This window comes from Rana temporaria, chromosome 1 (assembly GCF_905171775.1).
Source record: "Rana temporaria chromosome 1, aRanTem1.1, whole genome shotgun sequence".
In the NCBI taxonomy this organism is placed as follows: domain Eukaryota; kingdom Metazoa; phylum Chordata; class Amphibia; order Anura; family Ranidae; genus Rana; species Rana temporaria.
In genome coordinates, this window is record NC_053489.1 from 627,340,193 (window position 1) to 627,365,904 (window position 25,712).

A 25,712-nucleotide genomic window follows, 5' to 3' on the forward strand; every position below is an offset into this window, starting at 1 on the left:
TGTTGTGTGACTGAGCAATTGCCAGTTAAAGTAGTGCAGTGCTAAAAAGCAAAAAAAATGGTCTGGTCATGAAGAGGGTTTAAAGCTTATGGGGGGATCAACCGGTTAAAGATTTCAGTTAGTTTTTAATTGAATTGCACAGATTATAAGTCACATTAAGAGTGGAAAAAATTCTACGCCTCAAAAACCTGTCATTTATACAGGGGTGTGTAAACTTTTTATATCCACTGTATACAGCAGAAAGTTTGGTCCCTACAGGGGAACATGTGAATTCCTATTTGAACAGTGCCTTTAACCACTAGGGTACCGCACGCCGTCAAATGATGGCGGGCGGAATACCCTATTGTTCTGACAGGACGTCATATGACGTCCTGTCATTTAAAGCCGCGATGGCTGCCGGGCACCTGCGATTGCCCAGTAACTGAGCAGGGACGTGGAGCTCTGTGTGTAAACACAGAGCTCCACGTCCTGTCAGGGAGAGGAGACCGATGCTGTGTCCCTTGTACATAGGGACACAGATCGGTCACCTCCCCCAGTCACCCCCTCCCCCTACAGTTAGAACACTCCAAGGCTACACATTTAACCCCTTCCCCGCCCCCTAGTGGTTAACCCCTTCCCTGCCAGTCACATTTATACAGTAATCAATGCATATTTATAGCACTGTTCACTGTATAAATGTAAATGGTCCCAAATGTGTCCGCTATAATGTCGCAGTCCCGAAAAAAAACCGCAGATCGCCGCCATTCCTAGTAAAAAAAATAAATGAAAAAAAATCATAATTATGTCCCCTATTTTGTAGGCAATATAACTTTTGCACAAACAAGTCACTATATGGTTATTGCGATTTTTTTATTTTTTTTTACCAAAAATATGTAGAAAAAAACGTATCGGCCTAAACTGAGATACATTTTTTTTATTTTTTTTAATGGGATATTTATTATAGCAAAAAGCAAAAAATAGTGTTTTTTTTTCAAAATTTACACTCCTTTTTTTGTTTATAGCCCAAAAAATAAAAACCGCACAGGCGATCAAATACACCAAAAGAAATCTCCATTTGTGGGAAAAAAAAAGGACATCAATTTTGTTTGGGAGCCACGTCGCACGACCGCGCAATTGTCAGTTAAAGCGACGCAGTGCCGGAAGCTAAAATTTTGTCTGGGCAGGAAGGGGGTGTAGGTGCCCAGTAGGCAAGTGGTTAAAAAGTATTCACAACCCTCGAAAATGTTCACATTTTGCTAGGTTACAATGAAAAACATAAATGTATTTTATTGGGATTTTATGTGATGGACCAACACAAAGTGGCACATAATTGTGAAATGGAAGGAAAATGATAAATGGTTTTCAGTTTTTTTTTTTTAGAAATAAATATCTGAAAATTGTGGTGTGTATTTGTATTCAGCCCCCCTGAGTCAATTTCACTTTGTAGAACCACCTTTCACTGCAGATACAGCTGCAAGTCTTTTTTGGGGATGTCTATACCAGCTTTGCACATCTAGGAGAGTGACATTTTTGCCAATTATTCTTTGCAAAATAGCTTAAGCTCTGTCAGATTGGATGGAGAGAGTTTGTGAACAGCAATTTAAGTCTTGCCACAGATTCTCAATTGGATTTAGGTCTGGACGTGGTCTAACACATAACACATGCTCTAAACCATTCCATTGTAGCTCTGGCTGTATGTTTAGGGTCGTGAAGGTGAACCTCTGCCCCAGTCTCAAATCTTTTGCAGACTTTAACATGTTTTCTTCTAAGATTGCCCTGTATTTGGCTCCATCCATCTTCCCATCAACTCTGACCAGCTTCCCTGTCCCTGCTGAAGAAAAGCATCCCCACAACATGATGCTGCCACCACCATGTTTCACAGTGGGGATGGTGTGTTCAGGGTAATGTGCAATGTTAGTTTTCCGCTACACAATGTTTTGCTTTTAGGCCAAAAAGTTTAATTTTGGTCTCATCTGACAAGAGCACCTTCTTCCACATGTTTGCTGTGACCCCCTACATGACTTCTTGCAAACTTCAAACAGGGATTCTTATGGCTTTCTTTCAACAATGGCTTTCTTTTTGGCACTCTTCCATAAAGGCCAGATTTGTGGAGTACACGACTAATATTTGTCCTGTGGACAGATTCTCCCACCTGAGCTGTGGATCTCTGCAGCTCCTCTAGAGTTACCATGGGCCTCTTGGCTGCTTCTCTGATGAATGCTCTCCTTGCCCGGCCTGTCAGTTTAGGTGACCAGCCATGTCTTGGTAGGTTTGCAGTTGTGCCTCACTCTTTCCATTTTCAGATGATGTATTGAACAGTGCTCAGTGAGATACTTCCTCTTTCACAAACAACCAGTCTGGCAAGTGGAGGAACAGAGGAGTGGAGATCCAGGAGTTTTATCCTATACGCACTATACCCCTGGAGGGGTGATTGGATCTGAGTGGGGACCCATGTGGGGGAGCACCGCTAACACTTCAAGAGCACCTGTATTCACCTCAAGATCACTTGCTGTGTTTCACTATTTGCATTGTGAGACTTTTTCACTGGCTTTTGGATATTGGACGAAAGGAATCCCAAAAGTGTCATTTATGGCAGTGGTCATCAACCCTGTCCTCAGGGCCCACTAACAGGCCAGGTTTGCAAGATAACTAAAATACATCACAGCTGATATAATTTGCTCCTCAGTGATTGCAGTATTCTAGACTGCATCTCCCCAAGGTAATACATAAAACCTGGCCTGTTAGTGGGCCCTGCAGGACAGGGTTGATGACCACTGATTTATGGGACTTTATATACACCTGTGATTGGACTTTCACTTATTTTTTACTTTGTTCACACATTTCCTGCTTTTTATAGACATTTTTGATATATCTTTGCTTTATATACTTACTTGATACATGTGCACATATATATGACCATAACTTATATATTGTTTCAACCACTTGAGGCACTAGTGAGCAGCTTTGGCTGTCGTATTTATTTTATTTTCATTCTATTTATTCACCATATTCTCATAAGGAGGTATGACCAGAGATCTCACTCTTTATGAATAATACTGAATAGACATTTAGGCACCCCAGTATTTAGTTATACAGGTGCACATTTGGTCCCTGGTATCCATTTACACGGATGGGGAGGGATTATCACTTAATTAAGCTTAGGACACAGCACAGTTTAGGTGGACAGCCATGGTAGGTTTGCAGTTGTGCCATACTCTTTCCATTTTCAGATGATGGATTGAACAGTGCTCTGTGAGATGTTCAAAGCTTGGGATATTTTTTTTTTTATAACCTAACCCTGCTTTAAACTTCTCTACAACTTTATCCCTGACCTGTCTGGTGTGTTCTCCAACAAACCTCTGAGGGTTTTACAGAACAGCTGTAATTTATACCGAGATTAAATTACACACAGGTGGACTCAATTTACTAATTAGGTGACTTCTGAATGCAATTGGTTCTACTAGATTTTAGTTAGGGGTATCAGAGTTAGGCCTCTTTCACACGGAGTGGATCCGTAATTGATCCGATCCGTGTGTGTCCGTCAGCTCAGCGGGGATCCCCGCTGAGCTGTCGGCGGACAGGGCGGTCCCCGCACACAGTGCAGAGACCACCCTGTCTCTCCTCTGCTCTCCCCTATGGGGAATCGGATGAATACGGACCGTGTGTCCGTATTCATCTGATCCGTTCCGCCGAAAAATAGGGTTTTCTTCCGTCCGCAAAAGCGGATCTTTGCGGACGCGGATGGTTGCGGATGCATCATCCGCTAACGTCTGCAATCCCATAGGGAACCATTACAAGTCCGTAAACGGACTTGTAATAAAACGGACTGTTCGTCCGTACGTCTGAAAGGGCCCTAGAAGGGGGCCGACTACAAATGCACTGTCACTTTGCAGATATTTATTTGTAAAAAAAAAAAAAAAAAATAATTTAAAAACATTTATCATTCTCCTTCCATTTCACAATTATGTGCCACTTTGTGTTGGTCTATCACATGAAATCCCAATAAAATACAATTACGTTTTTGGTTTGTAACGTGGCAAAATGTGAAAAATTTCGAGGGGTATGAATATATTTTCAAGGCACTGTATATACATACAGAAAGGGAAAGAGATTATTTGTGATGTCTCTGTATGTTTAAACTGTTACAATTTGTTTCAACTAATTAAACTGGCGTTCACGTAGAGTACAAATCACTATAATTTTACGCAACAACTCTTCTGAGAGACAACAAAATAATTTAACACTGCCATTACTTATTCTTAGCGTCAACTACAAACTTGCATAAAAACTCAAATATCTCAATAACAATAATGATGGCAACAAAAATAATAACAGTTGTCATATAGATTTATAAAAACCTTACATATAATTTTTGCAGCAAGGCATTGGCAGGAGCTACAGACCAAATGTGACAAATGTCAAGAACAAAAAGCCCAATGAATCACAGCGCTAACTACGTTGCCAACTTAATTAGTCAAACAATTCACACAGAAATTGTTCTTTTGTTCTTTGGCTTGATAAACGCAACAATTAGGAAAAATCAAGGAAAACAACACAATAGTAATGGGTGAAAACAACAAACAACTTGCTAGGTTTATTGTTCTTTAATGGGATTCATGGGGTCTGTGTTTTTTCCTGTCAGGAAGTGTACTTGGCCGCAGCTCCCCGGGCCCATGTGCGTAAGGGCACTTGGAGGCGGCACGAGGGCAGCCGTTGGGGTGGTTTACATAAAACCAGCACAGTCTTGTTTTTAAAACGTCAGGTAAAAGTCTTTTTTTGGCTTCTGCTTTGTTTTTGTTTGATGGCGTTTGCTCATCTTGGCTCCAATCCCGTATAGAAACCCTGGAATTCAGGACTGCAAAATAAAGACAACAAATAAAATTAAAACTGAATACAGAATAAAAGCTTTAATCCATTTAAAGGGTATTTCCACGTTTGCAGTCTTATTTGAGAACACCTAACTTTATGTTGTCTATGTGTACAGACAGGGTCAATTATATTAACCACTTCAATACTGGACATTTTCTCACCCCCTCTTCTCGCCCGAGACAATTTTCAGCTTTCAAGGCCGACAACGCTTTAAACTGCGACCCAACCGTGAGGTTTTACCGCAGCCCCCCTTCATCAAAAATCATGTGTAAATGAGCAGCTGCTAGCTGCTCCATCATCACTACAAGTATAAAACACGGGCACTTAACTACTTCCCGACCTGCCGCCGTCACTCTACGGCGGCAGGTTGGCTCTCTTGCGCGAGAGCCCGTCATACTACGTCGGCTCTCTCGCAGGCTACCAGTGGCGCGCGCCCCCCGCTCGCGTGCCTGGCGATCGCCGCCGGGCATACGCGATCGCTCGTTACAGAGCAGGGACCGGGAGCTGTGAGTGTAAACACACACCTCCCGGTCCTGTCAGCAGGGGAAATGCTGATCTTCGGTTCATACAATGTATGAAAAGAGGATCAGTGTTTCCCCCAGAGAGGCCACCCCCCCTCCACAGTAAGAACACACCCAGGCATACTTAACCCCTTCCCCGCCCCCTAGTGTTAACCCCTTCACTGCCAGTGGCATTTTTATAGTAATCCAATGCATTTTTATAGCACTGATCGCTATAAAATGCCAATGGTCCCAAAAATGTGTCAAAAGTGTCCGCCATAATGTCGCAGTACCGAAAAAAAAACGCTGATCGCCGCCATTACTAGTAAAAAAAAATAATAATAATAAAAATGCCATAAAAATACCCCCTATTTTGTAAACGCTATAACTTTTGCGCAAACCAATCAACAAACGCTTATTACGTTTTTTTTTTACGAAAAATATGTAGAAGAATACGTATCGGCCTAAACTGAGGAAAAAAAGGTTTTTTTATATATTTTTGGGGGATATTTATTACAGCAAAAAGTAAAAAAATATACATTTTTTTCAAAATTGTCGCTCTATTTTTGTTTACAGCGCAAAAACTAAAAACCGCAGAGGTGATCAAATACCACCAAAAGAAAGCTCTATTTGTGGGGAAAAAAAGGACGCCAATTTTGTTTGGGAGCCACGTCGCACGACCGCGCAATTGTCAGTTAAAGCGACGCAGTGCCGAATCGCAAAAAGTACTCAATATGGTGCGGGGGTTAAGTGGTTAAAGGAGAAGTTCACCTTTGGAGCATGTTACAAAGTTTAGTATATTCCACTTCAATTGGAGTTTACCTCCACCGTAGCTTTTTCTGCTACTAGATGTCCTCAGTTTGATGGCTAGCACTATTCAACCTACTACCTCCAAGCCCAGGTTGTCCTGAACCCACCCCATGCTCTGATTGGGCAGTAAAACAAGAGTCAGCCTGGTGATAAGCCCATCCCTCTGTCACTCTCCCCTTTCCTCCTATTAGCATGCTTCTGGTTAGCAAATAAAATAGAAGTGCCAGGAGCTAATCAGTTTATCGCTCACTCCAGTTCTGCTGTACAGTACAGGGATTGTTATAGGATGATACCAGGTTAAATTCAGGTACTTACATGGTTTGCATCTAAAAATATATTTACTGACATCATAATGGTTACAGATCTGTATTCATTTGTGTCTTTTATATCTACCTGGAGATCTCCTTTTGCAGAGAAAATCAACTGAAGGCAATGTCAGATGAGTACTATGAACTTCAAGAGGTCGTAAATGCCTTAAACGTTTTACATGTGCATGCACTGAGTATTAACAAAAGAATAATAGGATTTTTATAACAGCTTACCTGTAAAATCCTTTTCTTGGAGTACATCACGGGACACAGAGCTGCATATTCATTACTATGTGGGTTATAGAGTCTACCTTCAGGTGATGGACACTGGTGTAATCAATTAAACAGGAAGTTCCCTCCCTATATAACCCCTCCCCTACTGGGAGTTCCTCAGTTTTTGTAGCAAAGCAATAAGTGTCCCAATATCCCCAAACAAGAGGGGTGGGAGCTCTGTGTCCCGTGATGTACTCCAAGAAAAGGATTTTACAGGTAAGCTGTTATAAAAATCCTATTTTCTTTATCGTACATCACGGGACACAGAGCTGCATATTCATTACTATGTGGGATGTCCCAAAGCAATGCTTACTGAGGGGAGGGAGACACCAACAACGCAGACCGCCATCAGACGTGAGGACCTATAATGCTGCCTGCAGCATACTGCGCCAAAAAGCTGCATCCTCTTGCCGTCTTATGTTCACCTGATAGGAGTTAGTGAACGTAAGCACAGATGACCAAGTTGCGGCCTTGAAAATCTGCGTCATAAAGGCTTGGAAATGCATTGCGCATAAAGCGCTTACCATCCTGGTAGGGAGCACCCCTACAAAAAAACAGGGGGAATCCTACTCTAACCACAAGCCTGAATAATAACCTGATGAATCAACCTTAAAAACAGTTGATTTTAGACGCTGCCTGCCCTTTCCTGGGGCCTCCTGGTAGCGCAACAACATCAGTTTTCCGTATCCGAGCAGCCGCTTCAGATAGGCCTAGACCCTTCTTACTCCAACGAGAGAGAGAGTGTAACCATTTTAATAGCTGACCTGAACACTGCCTGCCCATCTAGGGTCTTCTGGCAGCCCAATAAAAACGTCAGCTTTCTATATCTGAAACCTTCAGATAGGTATTTAACTGCTCTCATCTCAATTGAGAGAAAAGCAATAACCTTTCCTTCCGTGAAACAAGGTTTTGAAAAAAGGGAAGGCAAGAATATCTAGATTCAAATGAATACTAGATCCTTCTAGTAAATAAGGTTGGGTGAGGATGAAAATCACTCTACTTGTAAGAATAATTGAGTATGGCTCTATACCAAGAAAGTTGCCAATACTGAAACTCTTGGAGGCTACCACAACCAAGAACACCAATTCCCTTGTTAAAGGATGAAGGGAAATATGGTGCATCGGCCCAAGGAGGTGACCCTGTAAGCCGACAAAACTAGAGCCAATCCTCCGAGCACAAGGGCGACCTAACTGGTGGACTTATACAAGGGGTGACGTGCATAACAGCCCGGACCAAAGAGTGTGAAGTAATCGACCTTTGGAAGCAAGGCCGAGATCGGATCCTTGATATAACTTAAGGCTAGCTCCGTCTCCTTTCCAAATGTAGGAAGGCAGGAATTTTACCTTTGACAAACTTCCACGGATGCCACCATCTGGTTTCACACCAGGAACATGGGCCTTCCAGACCGTAGGCTATCTGGTCCTGGAGGCCAGCTCTCTTGTATGAATCAAGGGAATTGCCGCTGATTCTGAAAGCCCCGATCCTCGAGAATGTGGTCTATAATAGCCAGACCATTAATTCACCTGTTGCAAGGCAGAATGTAATACCCCCTGCAAAGTAGGCCTGGACAAGATGTAAGGGACTGTGGGTCCTCTACTACCACCCTTACTGTTCCTGCACCGAGAGGTCGTCAGGGTTATGCCGGAGTAATCAGGCCAGCTTCCGTTCTCCTCTAAATGTTGCATAGAAGCCACAAAAGTCGCGGCACTGGGGGGAGAGACATAACCAGTGACAACTGGTCCCCCCCCCTCGGATTAAAAACACATCTGTTCCGCATGCGGGTGGATCCTTTATCCTTGACCCCAAGCTGTTCAATCTCTTGTTGAGCCTGGACGCCAATACATCTTATGTACAGGGTACTATTTCTGTGACATTTGGTCAGGAAAACAGTCGGGGTGTAGAGGTCCTTCTCCCGGAGACATTTGTTGACGGCTCCAGCGAATCGCCTGCCAATTCTGCATTTCATGAAATGACGAATGCCAATAGGCAAGGCACAAGCTCCTCCTTGGTAAATTAAGTAAATCACTAGTATGGCATAGTCTGATTGTACTCTGACAGAACCAACCTGCCACCTGAACGTTCAGGCCCCTAAGCCAGATGCTCCATCGGTAGCTCTAGCTGACAGATAAGGCTCCCTTGGAGCTTGACTACTTCCCCTGGGCCATGGTCTCTTCCTGACCTGGCAAACCCTTTTAGTTAAGAATCACCAAGAGGAATTCCAGCATATCTCTGGGACCGGGTTCTTTGGATAATGCTAGGTCAAGATCCACTCTTTCTAGGCCGACAAAATACTGTTTATAACAGCCCTGAATAAAAGTTAGTATAGGGAACTGTCTTGAATGAAGCCAGCATCTTCCCTAGTGCCTTAAACAAAAGGCCAAAAGTAAGGAACTGTTCCTTGCCGTGACCACATAGACCAGTTTTCTTATAGCGATGGTCTTGTCTGAGGCCAAAAAAAAAAAACTCTCCTTTTTGGACTGTGCCAAACATACCCAGCTTCTTGTCAAATGAAAGAATGTATCTTTAGAGTTCCAGATACTTGACCATGCTGGACACCCTTAGGTCCAGCCATGCTACTGACTGACCCATCAGCAGGAGTTTGCTTCGGTATGCCATTACTGCTATACCCTGGGCCTACAGACCTGCTAGAGGCGGGCCCTAGCACCCCGACAACCCAGGCACGGAGGCTAACCCAAAAGGGCAAGACCACCAACTGGAGATAGTGCTGCTCCCCTGCGAAACGCAGACAACCTCTGCAGACCCAAGTAAATAAACACATATGCAACTGGCTCCCCATGTGTGTATGTGGCAAGTGTTAAAGCCATATGCCTCAATGGCAGCGTGTGTTCCTGGAAGCATGAATTCATATAAATATGTTTTAAGAAAAACATGCATATAGCATGTGTGCTCTGGAACAAGCATCTTGCAAGCAAGCATGCGATATAAACGTGTTATGCAACAATGTGCAACATGAACCCATGCAGACACGTATTTCTATGCAAACACAAGGAATCCTGTATTGCTTAATTAGGCCGCCATGTACAACTTTAAAGTAATCATGCATCCTTATGCGATTCAGCATCTTCCATGCGATCAACATCTTATGCATTTTAAGCACTACTGTGCGGACAAGAACCCTTGTGTGACCAAGGACTCTTGTGTGACCAAGCACCCCTGTGCGATCCAGCATCCTTATGCACTCAAGCATCTTAATGCGACTTTAGGCATTTCTGTGAAACAAGCCTCTCTATGTGATCAAGTATCCTTGGGTAATCCAGGACGCTGTTGATCCGACAACCATGTGTGATCCAGCTTATTTTTGCATTCAAGCATCTTTAAGCGATCTTTAGGCATTCTTGTAGAAACAAGCCTCTCTGTGCGACCAAAATATCCTCGAGTAATCAAGGACTTGGGTGATCGGGTAATCATGTGTGATTCAGCATTTTTATGCCTTCAAGCCTCTTTATGCGATTCTAGGCATTTCTGTGGAAACAAGCCTCTTTGTGTGACCAAATATCCTTGGGGAATCAAGGGCTTGGGTGATCAGGTAATCATGTGTGATTCCAGCATTTTTATGCCTTCGAGCCTCTTTATGCGATTCTAGGCATTTCTGTGGAAACAAGCCTCTTTGTGTGACCAAATATCCTTGGGGAATCAAGGACTTGGGTGATCAGGTAATCATGTGTGATTCCAGCATTTTTATGCATACAAGCATCTTTATGCGAACTTAGGCACTTCTGTGGAAACAAGCCTCTCTGTGTGACCAAATATCCTTGGGTAATCCAGGACGCAGATGATCAGGTAACCATGTGTGATGCAGCATCTTTTTTGCATCCAAGCAACTTTATGCGATTTTAGGCATTTCTGTGGAAACAAACCACTTCTGTGTGACCAAACATCCTTGGGTAATCAAGGATTTGGGTGATCAGGTAACCATGTGTGTGTGATCCAGCATTTTTATACATACAAACGTCTTTATGCGATTTTAGGCCTTTCTGTGGAAACAAGTCTCTCTGTGTGACCCAATATCCTTGGGTAATCCAGGACTTGAGAGATCAGGTAACTAGCATCTTTATGCACTCAAGCATTTCTATGCAACTCTAACAAACATGCAACACCATACAGACAGAAACATGTATCCTTATGCGATCCACAATAAAACATGCTTTGTTACTTGTTTTTATCCCACACGCATTCCAAACTCATGTATCTTATGCAACATGCGGACTGGTAAAAAGGAAGTTATCCTCTGTAGATGTGCGTTTCCTCAATTAAGAGACGTTAGCAATGTGTACCAGCAACTGTGCATCCCTCAGATGTGCATTTGGTTAGCCTGAAGCCGACACCAGGCTGAGGACCATATGGAGGTCTTACTAGCCACCTATAGGAAAACCTCTCTTTACACTCTAAGGAGAAGATAGAGGCTTTGGCCGAGTAGGCAGAGGGAAATGATATGCAGCATGAATCTCTGAAAAGACTGCAGGTGCAATCAGAACCTGTAGGGCTATTGATAGCTTCTCCTCGTTAGGCTGCAGCTCCTGTCTCCTGTCCTCTGACAGTGAACCTTCATCCCCAGCTCTTCTAATCCCTTTGTTTAAGGATTAAAGCAGGAAAAGGGACACACCCTGCTTTTTTTTTTTTTTGCTTCTTGTGAGGATGCTGCGAACATAGCAGTTAACCTCTTGTAGAACAACAAATGTGATGCAAAAAACAAAACACATGCAGAGTGGCTGCAATGTTGGGGGAGGCTGCATTGATTGCCTGACAGGTCTGATGGCTCAATCTGTGAGCTGTCTCTACAGGGGAGAATAAGGGGCCACCAGGTTCAGGTGGCGATTCCTTTTTATATTCCTACCCCTGACCTTATTCAATGGGGAGACCAAAGTCCTAAGCTAAAAGCAGAGGAGCTTAACCCAGGTGCATCAACAGCTGAACATAGTCTGGCAGCAACAATGCCTGCTAATCTGCACAGCTAGATGCGGAGTAGGCGTCTTAGATGAATCTGTATCCAACTCACACAAGGTGCTTGCGTTTGTGTCCCCCTAGCTTTACAGAGCTCTGACGTCTGGGCCTTTTTGAAGAGCCCTCTCTGCGACTGCACTGAGCCGGTGAGCACGTGCGACATGGTAGAGCCTGAAGCTGAGGAAGTGGGACGCACAATAGACCAGCTAACACTTAAGCTTCTGTCTTTGGAAAGCATGGTAAGCGAAAACATCAGGCATGTCTTTTACTGCCCATAGTAGTGGAAAAACAGATAAGACTTGCCTTTGCATAGGATTAAGGGCATTTTTTTTTTTTTTTTTTATGTACCAGCCCCTTCAAGGGGAGATATATGGGTACTACAGCCATCCTGTCTGAACAGACATAGTGGCCCAGGCTACATGCCGGCTAGGGGAGGTATATGGGTGCCCTGAGCCATCCCGTCTCAAAAGACATTGTGGTTTACATTGCCCATGCATAAAAACATAATATAGGCGAGACCCATAGTCCCCTACAGAAGACCTACTGTCGAACCAAGTCCCGTAGGTCCCTCTCTTACCTTTCCACGCTGCAGGGTATTGCCAAGCAAGAGGCCCAATCTTCCCCCTTCACCGTGGGTATAGTCCTAGACCTTCAGGGACCGGGGTCCATGGCAGGAACACCACACCCCTGGACCTATATAGCACCCTGGCAGCAGAAAAAACATTTGGTCCTTAGAAGGCACAAAGTTCTGGAACCCAGGATCCAGCCCTCCGCAGAGAGGCATTATAGGCTAAACCTCGTTCTTCGTACCGAGGCCCGGGTACCGTCCACTTTGGCTATGAAGCACCTTGGACGGATCCGGATTTATGGAGGCTTTTTACATCCAGCATGGATCCCTCCAGTGGAGCTCCTAAGAGCATATGTTAACTCGTGACCAACACCTTAGACACTGATGAAAAAACTGAGGAACTCCCAGTAGGGGAGGGGTTATATAGGGAGGGAACTTCCTGTTTAATTGATTACACCAGTGTCCATCACCTGAAGGTAGACTCTATAACCCACATAGTAATGAATATGCAGCTCTGTGTCCCGTGATGTACGATAAAGAAAAATAATAATCTGATGCTAAACTTTGAGGTCCAGAGATCACAGGTCAGCACATCAAAGTTTTGGTCTCTTCCCTGTGTGACTTGTTCTGCTGACCTCACATGTAATGCCATGTGCTGATGAATCAGACTGCCGATACAATGGCAGTATATAAGTAAATGTAATCCTCTTTACATTACATCAGGGGGGTGTAATAAAAGGACAAGAAATTTAGAAAAAAAGGCCACATTCAGTAACATGTAATCAATACAGTATGCTCTATACCTTGTAGGGGCATTTAAGGTACTTGGCTTCCTTTGTACATTTCTAATGTGAGCTGTGTTGTTCTCATAGAATCATGTCTTATCTATCTAAATATATAGCTAGATTCAAGTAGTTTGCCGCAACTTTAAGGCGGCGTAGCATATCGTATTTACGCTACGTCGCCTTAAGTCAGAGAGGCAAGTACTGTATTCTCAAAGTACTTGCCTCGTAACTTACGACGGCGTAGCGTAAATGCGGCGGGCGCTAATTCGAAATAGGCTGAGGGGGCGTGTTTTATGATAATATGCTTTGACCCGACGTGATTGCCGTTTTTTTGGAACGGCGCATGCGCCGTCCACCTACATTTCCCAGTGTGCATTGCGGCTATGTACGCCGCACGGTCCTATTGATTTCGACGTGGACGTAAATCCCTATTCACGGACGACTTACGCAAACGGCGTAAAAATTTCAAATTTCGAAGCGGGAACGGCGGCCACACTTTAACATTACTATTCCAACTATTTGATGGAATAATTTTAGGCCTGATAAAGCGTTACGTAAACGGTGTATCTGTACAGCATCGGCCGGGCGTACGTTCGTGAATAGGCGTATCTAGCGATTTACATATTCTATGCCGACCGCAATGGAACCGCCACCTAGCGGCCAGCCTAAATATTGCACCCTAAGATAGGACGGCGCAAGCCGTCGTATCTTAGATAGGTTTAAGTGTATCTCTGTTTGAGAATAACTTAGGTCGGCGCAGATTCCGAGTTAGGTCGGCGTATCTACTGATACGCTGACCTAACTCTACCTGAATCTAGCCAATAGAGAGATCTCTCTCTCTATATCTCTGGCCGCTGGTATATGCGGTGTAGGAGCAGTGAGGGGTAGTATGATACATTTACATTGTTAGTCTAGTCCGGGCCGATCCTAGGGTCACAGGCGCCTGGGTGCAGAAATATTTCTGGCACCCCCACATGGGTGCGGTCATTTTACTAACTCCTCCACTTTACAAATATTTCAGTGGATTTGCACACAGAAGCCCAGATCCTCCTCTTCTTGGGTGCCTCTTCTGTGATCCTGGCTCCTCCCTCCTGTTGAGTGTCCCCACAGCAAGTAGCAGCTCCCCGTGTCCATTCAGACCCCCCCCCCCTCCTGATTGGCCAACTGACATTTTTTTCAAAATCCTGACATGTTTTTCGAGCGCTGTCTTACAAGACGAGCAGGACTCAAGCCGTTGGTGTATATATTACCATATGTGGCCAGAGGTATGGGGGCGCTGGTGGCTCCCAGCACTTCCTGGAGAACTCTGAGAGGCACCAGAAAGTGTCAGTTCCCAAGTGTCTCTGAGCGTCACCAGCACCCCCCGCACCTCTGGCCACATACAGTGCTGCATACACCAGCAGTGACTGTGGAACAAATCATCTGAGTTTCCATTTCTTACGGGGAAACTCGCTTTAATACAACAGTGCTTTGGATTACAAGCATGCTTCTGGAACGAATAATGCTCGTATTTCAAGGTATTACTGTATATCTTTTTACACAGAAACATAGGCTAAACGATTGCATTAACCACTTAAAGACCAGGCCTATTCTGGCACCTTTTGTTGGAACAGCAGGGTTTTTGTCCTTGCTCATCAAGGTCCCAGCTGGGATAGCTGGGGGATCTATTCTACTTAACTTTGCGGGAGCTGATCAAGGGGTTTATCTGGGGATCTGGTCTGAAGAGTCTACATGGCACATGTCCGGGGGCATTTGTGAGTACAGACCAGTGTTTTCCGATCCCACTGTGTGCTGCTACTATACCTCTTGCTATAGTGTCAGCCTTGCTGAAAGGTGGATATTCCTTATGGTGTCCCTGGGTGGCTCAATCCATTATTAGCTGCTGCAAGGACTGTGCTAGAAAGCCCTGAGAATCAGGAAAGTGTCAACAAGTTGCTCTCCTACCTTGCTGGAGTATCCCACAGCTACACTACACCTCACCCAAATTCAAGTTTAATAAAGCATAAAAAAAAAAAAAAAAAAAAAAAAAAAGGGGGGATACTCCTTCTATATTGGCATAAAACATACAATCATATGTATGTTTTACATTTATAACGGAAAAATAAACTGCGTAACACAAATACAAGTGGTTAGAAATCAAAGTCCATCCAATTGTGTATCAAAAAATGTGTCCATTATTAATATTTTAACTGCTTAAAGAATACTGTATTCTTCCCGTGAGTAAATCTGTGCTCCCCCCCATTTTGGAAAAAGGGAAGGGAGGGGTATAATCCCTGTGTCCCATCAGGGAGATTTACCTTCACTTTCTGTCTCACAGCCAAACAGGAAGTGAGAGGAAATCTCTGCAAATTAAGGGAATTCCCCCAGGTCACCAGAACTACCGTGTTTCCCCGAAAATAAGACGTACTCCGAAAATAAGCCGTAGCGGGATTTCGACGCAAGATCGAAATATAAGACATCCCCCCGAAAATAAGACGTAGCGATGGCGTGTCGAATCCCCGAAAATAAGACGTAGCGATGGCGTGTCGTATGCGTAGCGGCGCGGGCGGGAAAACAAGATGTGATAGGCGTAATGTACTGGTGCGGAGCTCAGGAGGTGTAAAGAAGTCGTGCAGCCCTTCTTATCTGCTCCACAGTATCTCTAAGTGACCGGAGAGGTGTCGGCAGCCCCATAAATACGGTAAGGACGGCTCCATACTGTTGTACCATACTTGCCGGTAAAAAAAAAAAAAAAAAAAAGACATCCCCCGAAAATAAGCCATAGTGTGATTTCTGGAGGAAAAATAAATATAAAGACGGTGTCTTATTTTCGGGGAAACACGGTAGTGTCACTATTGGAAGATTTATCCTATGTTACTTTTCTGGAGACAACCCAAAATGTGGGATTTTCTTTTGCTTTCACTTTCAATGATAAACAGGACAAATAGAGAGGATGATACTTCTTATATCAGGGAGTAGTAAAAACCTAATAGGTGTTGCAATGCCTCCCCACTATTTAAAGCGGGGGTTCACCCAAAAAAAAAAAATGTTTTAACATTATATTCAGCTGAGTTGTCACAATGACAAATCGGCTTTTTTTTTTTTTTTTTTATCCCGGTAAATACCGTATTTTCACCGCCGCTTCCGGGTATGTCTTCTGCGGGACTGGGCGTTCCTAATTGATTGACAGGCTTCCGACCGTCGCATACTGCGCGTCACGAGTTGCCGAAAGAAGCCGAACGTCGGTGCGCAGGCGCCGTATAGAGCCGACTCGCAGTCCGGCTTCTTTCGGCAACTCGTGACGCGCTGTATGCGACGGTCGGAAGCCTGTCAATCAATTAGGAACGCCCAGTCCCGCAGAAGACATACCCGGAAGCGGCGGTGAAAATACGATATGTACGGGGATAACATTTTTTAAAAAAAAACAGCCGATTTGTCATTGTGACAACTCAGCTGAATGTAATGTTAAAAAAAATGTTTTTTGGGTGAACCCCCGCTTTAAGTAGTTGGGAGGGATTGCAACACCTATTAGGGTTTTACTACTACCTGTGTTAAGGAGTATCATCCTCTCTATTTGTCCTGTTTACCATTATCATTGAAAGCAAAAGAAAATCCCACATTTTGGGTTGTCTCCAGAAAAGGAACATAGGAAAAATCTTCCAATAGTGACACTAGTTCTGGTGACCTGGGGGAATTCCCTTAATTTGCAGAGATTTCCTCTCACTTCCTGTTTGGCTGTGAGACCGAAAGTGAAGGTAAATCTCCCTGATGGGACACACGGATTATACCCCTCCCTTCCTTTTTTTCCAAAATGGGGGGAAAAAAAAAAGCACAGATATACTCACAGGAAGAATACAGTATTCTTTAAAGTGGTAGTTCACCCGAATTTTTTTTTTTTTAACATTAGATTGAGGCTCATTTTGTCAAGGGGAATCGGGTAGTTTTTTTAAAATCTAAGCAGAACTTACCGTTTTAGAGAGAGATCTTCTTCGCCGCTTCCGGGTATGGTCTTCGGGACTGGGCGTTCCTATTTGATTGACAGGCTTCCGACGGTCGCATACATCGCGTCACGGGTAACCGAAAGAAGCCGAACGTCTGTGCGGCTCTATACGGCGCCTGCGCACCGACGTTCGGCTACTTTCGGAAAATCGTGATGCGATGTATGCGACCGTCGGAAGCCTGTCAATCAAATAGGAACGCCCAGTCCCGCAGCCCATACCCGGAAGCGGCGGAGAAGATATATTTCTAAAACGGTAAGTACTGCTTCGATTTAAAAAAAAAAAAAAACACCCGATTCCCCTTGACAAAATGAGCATCAATCTAATGTTAAAAATTAACTTTTTGGGTGAACCTCCACTTTAAGCAGTTGAAATGTTAATAATGGACACATTTTTTGATACACAATTGGATGGACTTCGATTTTAATCACTTGCATTTGTGTTATGCAATTTATTTTTCAGTTCTAATCGTAAAACATACATATGATTGTATGTTTTATGCCTCCCCAGTGTACAAAAGCCAGAGTGCTTTCACACTGGGGAGGACGGAGGAAAATGTCCACTCCTGCCACAGTCCGGTCCCCATAAAGTCTAAAGGACAATAAACTGGCGCTTTGCTTAGAAAGTTTGGAGACCCCTGCCTAAGACGAACTATACTGTCCTTGGAGTGAACCAGAAAAAATAAGTTGAATAATCAGAATTATTATTAGAATTACTGGGGTTACAGTTTAACAGCCAGGAACTCCAGCTATAACACTAGGCATCCGAGAAATGATTATACTTAGAAATATCTCTTAGTACATAATCATTTATATTTATCATTTGTATTCTAGCAGCCCCACACCGATATTCTCTAAAGCTATTTGCTCAAGTTAAAAGACCGGTGATATTAAACAAAGGCTGTTTACATGAAAGCAAGAAATGGTAATTCTGTTTTCTCCAAGAAAGGGAAATAGTTTACATTTAGCCTTAGGGTCTGTCTACCTGGGAGAATGGAGGAAGGCGGAGGTCAGAACAGCAATTTATTCTGACCCACACTTGTATTAAGGGCTTACAAAGGCAGGAATTAGAATGTTATTTTATATGAATAAATAAAAAAGGGCAAACTAAGGTCTCCAATAGGAAACTAACCATAACAGTACAATGCAATAAAACCTGTCCTAGCTGAACTCCAGGCAATCCAAATAAAATATAAAAACTAGTTTAACTGTACAAGCATTTGCAATTCTGTTCAGCCAGTCTTGTGAACCAAGCACATTTGCTTGACATTAGTCTGGTCCTCCTGTAGACCATATTGCAGCACAGCAATAGACTCTGTGCACATGCACACAGAAAGGAAGAGCAGACAAGTACTGAGACAACACAAATCCTTCAATGCTTGAGCTGCATTTCTATAAACTACAAAAAGGCACTCATCTTTATGATAATACTAGCTGTATATCGAATACAGTTAAAGTGGTTCTAAACTGTGATAGCTTTACAATGCCCAAGTAATAAGGCACACCAACAGCCATTTATTTACATGTGAAGCGCGTCAGCTTTAAAAGCAACAAATTGCAAGAACAAATTGCAAGAAATGTGGGAAGCATCAGCCTCATAAGGTGACCCAGTACAAGAAGGGGAAGGACTCCCTCTACGCCCAGGGAAAGAGGCGATACGACCGTAAGCAGAGCGGTTATGGTGGGCAGAGTGTGTCGACTCCAACTGCCGATCAAAGCGGATGTTGGCTATCAAGAGATGTAAGCACTTTGAGCTTGGAGGAGACAAGAAGAGAAAGGGACAAGTCATCCAGTTCTAAGCTGCCGCATTACTTTTGACAATGTCTCCCTGGCTGTGATTAGCGCCGTGCAGACTTCCTTGCGGGCTCTGCACGTGTACTATGCAAACACACCAAACCGAGCATGTGCAGCCCATCCCCTGGCTCTGTAAATATCAGGTTATTTTTTGGAGACAGTGGAAGAAGGGGAGGTTTAGAGAGACTGGGTCAAAAAGCCTTTATACACAATGCAAAGGATTACCCCCTTAGGTTCTATAGTGCGTATAACAAGCATGCTTTAGGTTGCTTTTACACTGGGGCGGTGGGGGCGTCGGCGGTAAAGCGCTGCTAGTGGGGCGCTTTTAACCCCCACTAATGATCGAAAAAGGGTTAAACAGCTGCTGCAGAGGCGGCACTGCCCATGGATTTCAATTTGCAGGGGCGCTGTAGGAGCAGTGTATACACCACCTCAAATATGCGGCTAGCAGGACTTTTTTTACCGTCCTGCCAGCGCACCGCTCCAGTGTGAAAGCACTCGGGCTTTCACATTGGAGTGAAGGGGAGAGGTTCTTTCAGGAAGCTTTGAAGGTGCTATTTTTAGCGCTATTGCGCCTCAGTGTGAAAGCAGCCTTAATGCATACACATAGATAGATAGATAGATAGATAGATAGATAGATAGATAGATAGATAGATATTACTTTTGTGGGTTTAGTAACACTTTAAAATTTAGGACTGCGTGACCCTTTCCTTTATTGTTGCAGCATGGCCTGGTTACATGTCCTGTGATTGATGCCTCAGCTTTTTCAGGCCCCGCCCCCATAAGAGCATGCAAAGCAGAGGGGAGCTATGAGTCAAGGATCTGATCCAATCCAACCACCAATGCCTTTGGGTGGATCAGATACTTGACCGACAATTCTAATCCACTTTAGAACTGAAAAACTAGGTCAAGTTTACTTTACCTCATCCTCCCCCATACTATATGCTACAAAAAGCAGGTTTACTTTTTTGCTAGCGATTACCTTTAAAGACTTGGTGATGGTTTCTTAGTAGGGTCTGTAGGCCTCCACATTCATTCTTCAGACTCTGTAATGTCTCTTTGCCCAGGACATCAGCTACTTCTCGTATTGTAAGACACCCTGTTAGAAAAATAGGAGAAAATTATCCTTGCCATTTAGTGTTTTTTGTTGCAAAGAAGATATCCGTTTTAATCGTTAAGATTTTAAATAACAAGGAAAAAAAAAAAACCACCATTGTTGAGTAGCACATTTGAGTACAAAATAGAACTGTCATCATAGTCAGTAAGGGAAATTGGTGACAACAATAGATGGAATATGATGAGGGGTTCGCTATTAACCCATGGAAAGAAAATGTCATACTTTAGCTTTGTATCTCTCGGAATTCATTCTTCTAAAAATCTTAAAACTCGATCATATGATCGCCATAACATTTACCAACAACTATGTAATGTAAAGCTAACTATACATAATCAAATTGTACAATCGTCTTTAGATACCAGTGACTATGTAGTGCAAGCGCTGCTGCCCGATTGGGTACAAACCAAATGGACTGCTTCTGTAAAACCAGTTTTGGTAAAGCTAGAGGAGATTGTCCAACCAGTTTTAAAGCCCAAATCTAGGAATTAAACAAAATCTACCATTGCAGAAGGTCCCTCCCCACTACTCATTCAGTCTAGGGGGGACAGGAGTGAGGTGTAATAACTTATGCCTCGCTCCGGCAGGGTCTTTCCAGCAAAAAGTCTCTTCTCAAAGTTGTTCCTGGTCATGGTTGCACTCCTGCCTCCTCCACGTACAATGCAGGTATTTTAGCTCTGCACTGTAGGTGGCGACACCAAGCAAGGGACTGCCCACAGCCTGAAGCTGGAAGAAAAGAAGGAGCGTGCAGGAGCCAGGCAGAGCGGCTGTGAGGCAAGTAATATTGCCTTCTCATCTTCCCCTGGACCTAAAGAGTATTTAACCATACTGCAAGGGTAGATTTTTATTTCCAAGTTGGCTTTAACACCCAATTCAATGTGAAATGCACCACATAGTAGTTGATAAAGTAAAGGACACTAGCAAAAATCAGTGGTATGCTGGGAGTAGGAGTGGTTATATCTAACGGGTCACTGTATTTTTGTCTGCCATTGTCTAAATCCTCAACCTAAATCCTAGCCCAACAGTCTCTGAATTCCTGTGTCATCAACAAACCAGAAAAAAAAAAAAAAAAATCTCATTACGTTAACCAAGACTATGCAAGACAAAAAAGGTGGCTGCAAACCTCTGAAAATAAAAACGAACAAGGCATATACAGTGCCTTAAAAAAGTATTCATACCCCTTGAAATTTTCCACATCTTGTCATCTTACAACCAAAAAAACGTAATTGTATTTAATTGGGATTTTATGCAAAAGACCAACACAAAGTTTCACATAATTGTAGGCATCAAAACTATGAATTAACACATGTGGAATTATACAAAAAAGTGTGAAACAACTGAAAATATATTTCATATTCTGTGTGACTCAGGCCTTCATGGTAGAATATCTGCTAGGAAACCACTGCTAAAGAAAGGCAACAAGCAGAAGAGACGTGTTTGGGCTAAAGAACACAAGGGATGGACATTAGACCAGTGGAAATCTGTGCTTTGGTCTGATGAGTCCAAACTTGAGATCTTTGGTTCCAACCCCCATGTCTTTGTGCGACGCAGAAAATGTGAACGGATGGACTCTACATGCCTGGTTCGCACCGTGAAGCATGGAGGAGGAGGTGTGATGGTGTGGGGTGCTTTGCTGGTGACACTGTTGGGGATTTATTCAAAATTGAAGGCATACTGAACCAGCATGGCTACCACAGCATCTTGCAGCGGCATGCTATTCCATCCGGTTTGCATTTAGTTGGACAATCATTTATTTTTCAACAGGACAATGACCCTAAACACACCTCCAGGCTGTGTAAAGGCTATTTGACCAAGAAAAAGAGTGATGGGGTGCTGCGCCAGGTGACTACCTCTTGAAGCTCATCAAGGAGAATGCCAAGAGTGTGCCAAGCAGTAATCAAAGCAAAAGGTAGTACTTTGAAGAACCTAGAATATGAAATATATTTTCAGTTGTTTCACACTTTTTTTGTTATGTATAATTCCACATGTGTTCATTCATAGTTTTGATGCCTTCAGTGTGAATCTATAGGGGAGAGCGGAGAAAAGACAGGGCGGTCCCTGCACAGTGTGCGGGGACCGCCCTGTCATCCGCCGGCTCAGCGGGGATCAACGGAGCGATCCCCGCTGAGCAAGCAGAGGTTCACAGGGCGGATCATTACTGATCCGCCCCGTGTGAAAGGGGCCTTACATGAAAAAGGCTTTTCTGCAGTAATCGAAGTGGTAACAAAAAAATCCTACTGGCCTCCTAACTTTTAATTACTTACCATCCATCGGTCTCTAAAAACATTACTTGGCAATACTGCACAGTAGAAAGTAGTGTACGTCTCTTATAATGTTGTGAAAAGACAAAAGGAAAAAAACAGACCGACCATTAAAAGTATAGATTTTTCCTTTAGAAATAGAAAGCAAAAAAAAAAAAAAAAAACAAGATGTCAGAGAGCATAGCTCCCTACATCATCAAAGGCACTTGTAAAGTGGAGAGAACTCTGAAAGGAACAGTGAGGGAAAAAAAAAGTATTTGCTCCCCTGCGGATTTTGTACATTTGCCCCATAGACAGAGAAATCAGTCTGTAATTTTAATGGTCGGTTTATTTTAACAGTGAGACAGAATAAACAAAAATATCCAGAAAAATGCATTTAAAAAAATTTATAAAATTCAAGTGAATGAGTGAAATAAGCATTTTATTCCCCATCAGCAAGATTTCTGGCTCCCAAGTGTGTTCTATACAGGTAAGGATCTGAGATTAGGAGCACTCTTAAAAAAGGAAGTGCTCTTAACCCAGTTCTACCCAAAAGTGGAACTTCCGCTTATACGCTTCCTCCCCCCAATCCGATTCCACATTTGGCACCTTTAAAGGGGGAGGGGGACAGGGACCTGTTTTTTACAGGTCACCTTCTACATTTCCAGAGATGGATCAGCGGCCAGATCTTCCGGAAGTTTGGCCCCCCTCCTTCACCCGCTGCCGGGACAATTAGAAACAGCTGTGAAGCCGAAAGGCTGTACTACAGGGTTCCCTTACCAAGAAGGATGGCGGCAGAACCCTGGAGTCGATCCAAAGATCAGCTGGGGTGCCAACACTGTGGGCTCCCTGGACAGGTAAGTGCCCTAATATTAAAAGTTATCAGCTAAAAAAATTTCACCAAGGCTGTACCTCCTCTTTAATCTCAGCTTGTTACCTGTCCACAGAAGCAATCAATCAGATTTCAATCTATCCACCATGGCCAAGACGCAAGAGCTGTCCAAGGATGTCAGGGACAAGATTGTAGACCTACACAAGGCTGGAATGGGCTAGACCAGGGATAAGCAATTAGCGGACCTCCAGCTGTTGCCAAACTACAAGTCCCATCATGCCTCTGCCTCTGGGTGTCATACTTGATGCTGTCAGAGTCTCGCTATGCCTCATGGGACTTGTAGTTTGGCAACATCTGGGAGGTCCGCTAATTGCATATCCCTGGGCTAGACTAACTCCAATTAGCTTGGTGAGAGGGTGACAACAGTTGGGGGGATTATTCATAAATAAAAGAAACACAAAATAACTGTCAATCTCCCTTGGTCTGGGGCTCCATGCAAGATCTCACCTAGTGGAGTTTCAATGATCATGAGAATGGTAAGGAACTACACAAGGCAATCTTGTCAAAGCTCTCAAGGCAGTCGGGACCATAGTCACCAAGAAAACAACACACTACGCTGTGAAGGAGCAAAGCCCTGCAGCGGCCGCAAGGTCCCCCTGCTCAAGAAAGCACATGTACAGGCCCATCTGAAGTTTGCTAAAGGGGGGAGGAGGGAGGAGAAGGAGGAAGGAATGCTGCCCATGACCCCAAGAACACCATCCCCACCCATAAACATGGGAGGTGGAAACATCATGCTTTGGGGGTTTGTTTCTGCTAAGGGGACAGGACAACTTCACCGCATCAAAGGGATGATGGACAGGGCCATGGGTGAGAACCTCCTTCCCTCAGTCAGGGCATTGGAAATGGGTCATGGATGGGTATTCCAGCATGACAATGACCCAAAACATACGGCCAGTGACCCCGGATCTATCCAAAAAGAGTAGCGGTCACTGCCCCAGCTATCACAAGGGATGATGTGTTCAATCAAATTCAATGACGCGGGTGCCGGGGGGCGTCGTCGAGTCCAGCATTCAGCGGCTATGGATGCCGAATGCTGGACACAGGAGCACGCCGCAAGGCAATTCCCTTGGGAGAGCGCTTCCCAGAGGGGGTTATCTGATGCGGGGGAGGCGCTGTGGGACCCCAGAACCCCAGAAGAGGCTGTTCTGGGCCACTCTGTGCAAAACAAACTGCACAGTGGAAGTATAACCTATAGTATGACTTTAAGCTCCAGTTTAACAAATTTACAAAACCAATGTTATGAAATAAAAGCTGTATGTACCAATAATCCCTATTCAGGAAAAAATCACTTTAAATGAGACAAATGGGCACTTACTTCCTCTGTTCCACGTTGCCTGTGTTCCGTTATCAATAATCTCTGGGTTCTCCTCTGTGTTTAGATGTAGCAATAGCTTTGCAACTTGCAGAACTACTTTATCAATGAAGTCTCTGGGAAGCAAAACACAGTTCCTGATCTGCTCGACTTTTTCCCTGGGCCGGAACGATGGCAGCCACTTCCTATGTCCTGTTTCTGGATCATCTGGGCTTTCTTCTCCATTTGTAGGGTGATCACAGAGCTCGTTATCGTCTCTGGTACACACAGAGTCTGATGTATCATTAGAATAACTGGCTATGTACTTTGTCCTTTCCCTATCAATCTGTTCTTCCTTCTCTGGTGGGTAATGTCTTGATTTTCCAATAAGGCACACCTGTGATTAGGTCATTAAATTGAAACAAAAAGTAGAATATATACATGTGATAATTTACAACTATGTTATATTACTTTACCACAATTTTAAAACGGTTTAAATGGAGAATGAAAGTACACACGGGGCATCAATCATCCGAAAACGGAGGTTCGGCAGTTACCGGCTTGGCTTTTGGCATGTGTGTACAGCTCCTCAGACAACAGAACAGCTTCTGTTGAACCAGCATGCTGGAAAACCAGCAGCTGATAACCATCTGATAAGCAATTGTAAGCCAATGGCTGCGGGCACTGCCCAGTGTCCTCAGGTGGGGGGGGCAGTTCCCTTGTCGGAACACAATAGAGATCACTGTACCAACATCGCAAATCTAGTACAGCGACCACATTTTTATTTTTTGCTCAGCCTGCAGGGTTGAACGGGGAAAAAAAAACAAACTGTAACAGGCTTAACTGCCCAGCACCTCAATTTATCTTGGGGGAACACACTCTGAGGTTTGTGAACACGTGTCTCTTACCTTCTTTTCTACCCTTTCATTCTCCTGGAACATAGTTTCACATCAGAAAACAATAAAAGCTAAAACAATCTGCCATTTAGTGAGAGGGAAAGCATAGTCCAATAACAAAACTACAAGTTCCCTGATGCAATAAGTTTTATTTGCCTGCCCTGCAAGGATGAACTGCTTGTTTAGGTCCAAGGAAGAGTAAAAGCACTTTTCCTTACCTGATCCTCCATTCCCCCATGCTCTGGTCGTGGACTGTCCCTTGGTGTCCTTGCATCTGAGGCAGGGATATGGATCTTACATAGGTCTTGATGACATCAGGACCTTGGAATGCTGGAGAACAGAGAAGATGCTGCAGAGACGGGTCTAACAGAGTGGAGGGCAGAGAAGCCCCCTTGACCTAAGCGAGCAGTTAACCCTCGCAGTACGAGTGCAGCCCCATTGCGAGGGAGAATTTT

The 25,712-nt window shown here is 43.8% G+C and overlaps 1 protein-coding gene across 1 annotated transcript in view; it reads right to left on the minus strand.

The window, feature by feature from the left end:
* Positions 1-4,308: 4,308 nt before the first annotated feature.
* The window catches only part of TRMT44 (tRNA methyltransferase 44 homolog), an 82,850-nt gene continuing 61,446 nt past the window's right edge, over positions 4,309-25,712 (minus strand). The window contains exons 9-11 of the mRNA XM_040335365.1: positions 24,386-24,758; positions 19,807-19,923; positions 4,309-4,834 (exon numbers count right to left, since the gene is read on the minus strand). Of these exons, the coding sequence (XP_040191299.1) occupies positions 4,584-4,834; positions 19,807-19,923; positions 24,386-24,758 (741 nt within the window). The 3' untranslated portion in view covers positions 4,309-4,583. The remainder of the gene's footprint in view (positions 4,835-19,806; positions 19,924-24,385; positions 24,759-25,712) is intronic.